Source organism: Meles meles, chromosome 6 (assembly GCF_922984935.1).
Source record: "Meles meles chromosome 6, mMelMel3.1 paternal haplotype, whole genome shotgun sequence".
Lineage (NCBI taxonomy): Eukaryota > Metazoa > Chordata > Mammalia > Carnivora > Mustelidae > Meles > Meles meles.
In genome coordinates this window covers 111,693,699-111,699,698 of record NC_060071.1, presented here as the reverse complement: position 1 = coordinate 111,699,698, position 6,000 = coordinate 111,693,699, and the positions used below count along the sequence as shown (strand labels likewise).

At 38.0% G+C, this 6,000-nt stretch overlaps 1 protein-coding gene across 1 annotated transcript in view; it reads left to right on the top strand.

Moving 5' to 3' along the window:
- Positions 1–1,344: 1,344 nt before the first annotated feature.
- Positions 1,345–6,000, top strand: part of C6H14orf39 (chromosome 6 C14orf39 homolog) — a 53,098-nt gene continuing 48,442 nt past the window's right edge. The window contains exons 1-3 of the mRNA XM_046009628.1: positions 1,345–1,393; positions 1,487–1,543; positions 4,028–4,154. Coding sequence (XP_045865584.1) covers positions 1,345–1,393; positions 1,487–1,543; positions 4,028–4,154 — 233 coding nt within the window. The remainder of the gene's footprint in view (positions 1,394–1,486; positions 1,544–4,027; positions 4,155–6,000) is intronic.

The following is a 6,000-nucleotide window of genomic DNA, read 5'->3' as shown; positions in this document are numbered from 1 at the left end:
TTATGCTTGCTTTTTAAGAAGTTTTGAAAATACTGAATGCAAAATTGAATTCCGATGATTGATGCGAGGTTTTTCCTCTCACGTTACCATATCAAATTTACTGCTGTTCTCTGAAAATACTTCTTTAAACTGTTAAGTTACAAGAGGAATGAATCGTCTTAAGACAACATTTGTCTTCAAGGCAGTAGGAAAATCCCTGAGAGGTTCCTGCTCCGTCCCTTCAGGGCTGCTCTCTGACTCTAGCACCACCTCTAGGGTTTTAGGGTGCTTGGTTCACGCTTCGCCCAGCGGGAAGGGGTGACTGCAGCAGCGCTGGTCTCGCGGGGAGTTCGATCTCGCTCAGCGCGATCTGCAGCTCCCGCTGCCCTCTTCGCGGGGTCTCGCGGGGCTGGGTGGGGCGGAAGCGGACTCCGGCGGCATTTCAGTGTCGGTTCTGCGTGGCTTACCCCGAACTCGAGACCCTGAGTCGAGTTGTGGGACCCAGAGAAGGGAGGACGTGAAACGTTCGGGTCCCGGAGGGGCCGTTGAGGTGGCTGGGAAAAGGAGCCTGTGCGTGGCGGTTATTCCTGCTACGCGGGCGGCTCTGAGGGATCTGGGGGGTTGGGGGGCCCAGTCTCTGGAGTTCCACCAGCGGTCGCGTGAGGGCTTGTCGGCGCGTGGCCTCCTCCTTGGGCCCAGCGCCTCCCCAAGCTGTGGGCACCGCCGCCTGGCTGGAGGGTTGGGGAGGGATCCGGGTGAGCAGAAGCGCCTGGGCTGTGAGGGTGTTGGTCTTGAGCGAACTTCGTGCTTCAGAACGCGCGGGAAGAGTAATAACGACCCCGCCTCGGGCGTATTTTGTAATGAGACTTGGCAGTCCTGTGAAAACCTTTACTTTCTCCATTTTGGGTGGTAAATTCGTTAAGTGTAAAATTGCACTCTCGCTTTGTTTTACCTTTGGTGTCGGTTAAGGACTTTCTTTGGAATCTTGCGGCGCGTAGTAGTCCACGCGCCGAAAAAGGGCATATTCAGAGAGATGATTTTAAAAGGCATATCCCTTTGAGAAATCTTGGTGTCCGTGCACTCCAGAATATTCAGTGACGTGTGACAATACCACGTATAAACGATTATTAAGGCTTCCCCCGGCCCCTAGATATTTCAGTCCCGCAGTGACATCGAGCAAGTATTTATTAAGTGCCTTTCTAGGGCTGTGCCCAGTATTGGGCTGAAGGGGACTGTTTCCTCCTCAGTTCTTGCTCCCCCCACATTCTTCTGAAATAATGCCTAGTTACCGCACGAATATATGCTGTTTTGCATAGGACTTCAGAAAATCTCTCCTTACAATTTTTTTTTAATATAGTATCCAAGATGAATGACAGCCTGTTTGTCAGTTTGGACAGACTTTTGCTAGAATTTGGTAGGTATAAAATGAAAATAAAGAAATAAGTAACTATTTGTATTATCATTTAACATTTTAATAATGAAGTGAAGTCACTATTTTTTTTTTTAGTTTTCCAGTATGAGCAAGATATAAGCACTAAAGAAGATATGCTTCAACGAATTAATAGTAAGTCGTTTTGCATGATAGAGTTATTCTAGCTTTTAAGTTTTTTATGGCATATAAGATAATAAGCAGTTGCCTTGTTTAGGGTAACTTATAGTGGGGATTATAACTTTTGTTCTAGTTTTATCTGTCTAGTGACTGTTTGCCCTAACTATGGCTTTTCAGTAATAAATTTCTGTATTTAGCATTTAATTACTTTGTGTTGAAGAATTTTGCTTTAAGCAGACCGAACACCTTAATTAAGCACAGTTGAAAATGTTGTTTTTCTCAGATAACAGGTTCTTTCAAACCTATGAGTGAATTTTAAATTTTTGCTTTTTTGTAGTTTCAAATTTTTATTTAAATTCCAGTTATTCAGCATGAAGTATAATATTCATTTCAGGTGTAGGATTTAGCAATTCATCACTTACATACAACACTGGTGCTCATCACAAGCACCTTCCTTAACACCCATCCCCCATTTAACCGGTCGGCCCACACACCTCTCCCCCACCCCCAGCAAACTTTAGTTTGTTCTCTATCATTGAGAGTCTGTTTTATGGTTTGTCCCCCTCTCTCTTTTTCCCCCATGTTCATTTGTTTTGTTTCTTAAGTTCCACATATAAGTGAAATACTGTGTTATTTGTCTTTCTCTGACTGACTTATTTTGCTTAGCATAGTGTTCTCTAGCACCATCCTTGTTGCAAACGGCAAGATTTCCTTCTTTTTCATGACTGATATTCCATTGTATGTATGCTCCACATCTTTTTTTTTTTTTTAAAGATTATTTATTTGAGTGCAAGAGAGAAAGAGAGAGAACATGAGTGGGAGGATCAGAGGGAGAGGGAGAGAGAATCTCAAGCAGATTCCCTGCTGAGTATGGAGCTGATGGGGGGGCTCGATCCCAGGACATGGAGATCAGGGCTCAAGCTGAAACCAAGAGTCAGATCCCCAACTGACTGTGCATCCAGGTGCCCCTACACCACATCTTCTTTATCCATTCATCAGTGGATGGAGATTTGGGCTTTTTCCATAATTTGTCTATTGTTGATCATGCTGCTATGAACATCAGAGTGCCTGTGCCCCTTCTAATCAGGTTTTTGTTTTGTTTTGGGGTTTTTTTGGAGAGAGCATTTGTGAGGGGGTAGGGCAGAGGAAGAGAGAAAATCCTAAGCAGGCTCCTCACTTAGCACAGAGCCAGATCCAGGGCTTCAACTCACCTCCCTGAGATCAAATCAAGAATTGGATGTTTAACTGACTGAGACACCCAGGCACCCCTCCAATCAGTATTTTTATATCCTTCGGATAATACCCTGTAGTGCAGTTGTTGGATCACAGAGTAGTTCTGTTTTTAACTTTTTGATGAGCCTCCGTACCATTTTCCAGAGTGGCTGCACCAGTTTACCTTCCCACGAATAATGTAAGAACGTTTGTCTTTCTCCACATCCTCACCAACATTTGTTGTTAATTTTAGCCATTGTGATGGGTGCAAGGTGATATCTCATTGTAGTTTTGATTTGTATTTCCCTGATGATAAGTAATGTAGAGCATCTTTTCATGTGTCTTGTTAGCTCTCTCTGTGTCTTCTTTGGAAAAATGTCTGTGTCTTCTCATTTTTTAACTGGATTATTTGGGTTTTGGGTGTTGAGTTTGATAAGTTCTTTATAGATTTTGGATCACATGAGTGAATTTTTAAAATCTTTTTAAACATCACCAAAAGTCAGGGGCCAGGACTGATGGATGTCCATTTTCAGGAATAATTCTGAAAAATGATATTATGAGAGAAATGGCAAAGCAAATTACATAAATATAGTATTTTAAGATCCTGCATAAAAGCTATCATAAAATAGAACCATTAATTTCTTGATAGTTCTGAAAAGATAGAATTTGGTTACCTTTCTGCAACAAAAAAGAATGCAGATAAAATAAAAAAAGAATTTATTTTAATACTTAAATTCTATTTTTATCTTGTATTGTTTACTAGTAACAAAAAACAAGTGAGTTGAATGTGTATTTAGTAATTAATTGACATGGAATTGATGAAGAGGAATTTTACATTTTCAAAACCAAAACAAGTCAGTATCTTACATGACTAAATATTTACATGAACTCATACTGTCATAAGATGCCATTGATCCTAGGTATCACTTAATCTAGCCCTCTTATGTTAAAGATGATGGACAGGAACCAACCCTCCCTCCTTCCCTCCCTCCCCCCCTTCCTTCCTTCCTTTCTTGTTTTTATAAATTCCAATTAGTTAACACAGTATAATGTTAATTGCACATGTACTTCTCCCCTTCCAAACACAAATCCTTTGCTTCTAGGTCTAGGAGCAAGCCTGATTCTGGTTCTGTGCTTTTTAGTATAGGGCCTTTCCATCTCAAGCCTCACTTCCTCTCAGTTCTCTAATTCTCCTCCTTTTAGGTAAGTTGCTATACCTATACCTTCTCCCTCTGTATTTGTTATTTTGAATTTATGATTTTCATCTTAAACATTTCTCCTTTCCAGAATGCCTTGAAGATATTAAAGAAAACAAGGCAACAATTTGTAAGATACATGAAACTATAAACACAACAGATGAGGAAATTGGTCATTACTGTAAACATAGTAAGGAGATCAAAGACAACTGTAGTAAGTGAGTATTTGAAAGAAATGTCGCTAGATCTTTTATTCAAGGTCTGTGTTATTTATAATTTATAGTATTTTATAATTGAAGACACTGTTGATTTAAAGTAGTGTTTTGTATTAGCAAAATAATGAGTCGGGTCTTAACTTGCTTTGCTACGTGCTTTGGTAAAAAGGGATCATAGGAGGATCAAAGGAAAAATACAAGTGCTGTAAGATTTCTCTAATTCAGATCCAAATAGTCTACAGAATCTTGAATAATACAGACTCAGTATATAAAATTTCTATTAGCTAAATATATTTGAAATAATTTCCATCTTTGAGTTTTTAAGATTTTATTTTTTTCTAGGGGAATCTAGCCTAAAATAAGTTGCCTTTCAAAGTAAAAGTATTCAATATGTTAAGAATTCTGTCAGCATGGCTTCAGATTCTGGATCCCAGTGTTCAAATTTATTATGAGACATAAACATTTTGAAATAAAGACTTACTAATGGAACTTTATTGTATATTACAAAAATAAAATGTGTTAGTTTTCTGTACTTTATGTAGACCATTGTCTTTGTATCACCACTATACTTTAGAATCTTATTTTAAAATATTTTTTATTCAGAATTTTAATGTCTTTTTGATTTTTCCCCTTTGTAAAAGTAATGGATACCTAGTATAAAAATTCAAAGCCTTTATAAATGTGTACTGTAAAAAGTTATTCCCTGCCTGCAGTTCCTACCTCAACCCTATCCTCTTCCTTAGAGGTAATAATTTTTAACGATTCTATCTTTTCAGACATTTTTCAGTAAAAATTCAATGTCATTATTACATAGACTTATATGTACATCTATCTATATATCTATTTTTTCTTTTTACAAAATGTAATCATACCATACTTACTATTTTTTTAAAAAATTTAGCAGTATGTTATGTAAATGATGCTATACATGTAGTGATTATGTATAGATATCATTCTTTAACAACTCCATAGAATTTTATAGTATTGGTGTATCTTAAGTTATTTAACCATTCTCCTATTAATAGACATTTAGGTTTCTAGTCTTTCCCTTCTATGAGCAACATGTGCAGGTATCCTTCCATGTTTATAGACCTGTTGCTATAGAATGAGCTTCTAGAAGTACAATTGTTGCATCAAAGAGTATGCACATTTAAACATTTGATAGGTAATGCCAAACTTCTTTCCATGAAAAGATTATATAAATTCATATTTCTGCCAACAGTGTCTGAGAAAGTTCCTGTTTCTTCATACCCTTGACAACAGTGAAATTATGTTTAAATTTTTGTTTAAATTATTTGTCAATCTGATAGTACAGTTCAGTATTATTGAACTTTCTCTTTTATTTTGATTTAAGTTTTTTTGTAGGAGGTTTTACCAGTGGTTTCCTTAAACTAGTTGCAGTGGGTGCTGGAAAAGTAGTTTCCCCTTAGAACCTGCTGTATCTAAGATATACTACTTCATTCAAGCTTAATCTCTGCTGGGTTCCAAGGACAGATTTTAATACCATAATATACCTCTAATTCATGATTTCAGCATACTGGTTAAGAGATTTAAATGTGGGAAATGAATTCAAAAAAGTACTGAAAGAAATATAAGTAACCATGTAATCTTTGAGAGTAGAAGGCTGTTGTCTTTTCTTTTTCTTTTTCTTTCTTTTTAAAAAGGTTTTATATATTTACTTGACAGAGAGACACAGTCAGAGAGGGAACACAACCAAGGGTAGGGGAGAGGGAGAAGCAGGCTTTCCCCCGCTGAGCGGGGGCTCGATGTGGGGCTTGATGCTGGGCTCAATATGGGGCTCAATCCCAGGATCCTAGCATCATGACCTAAGCCGAAAGCAGACACTTAA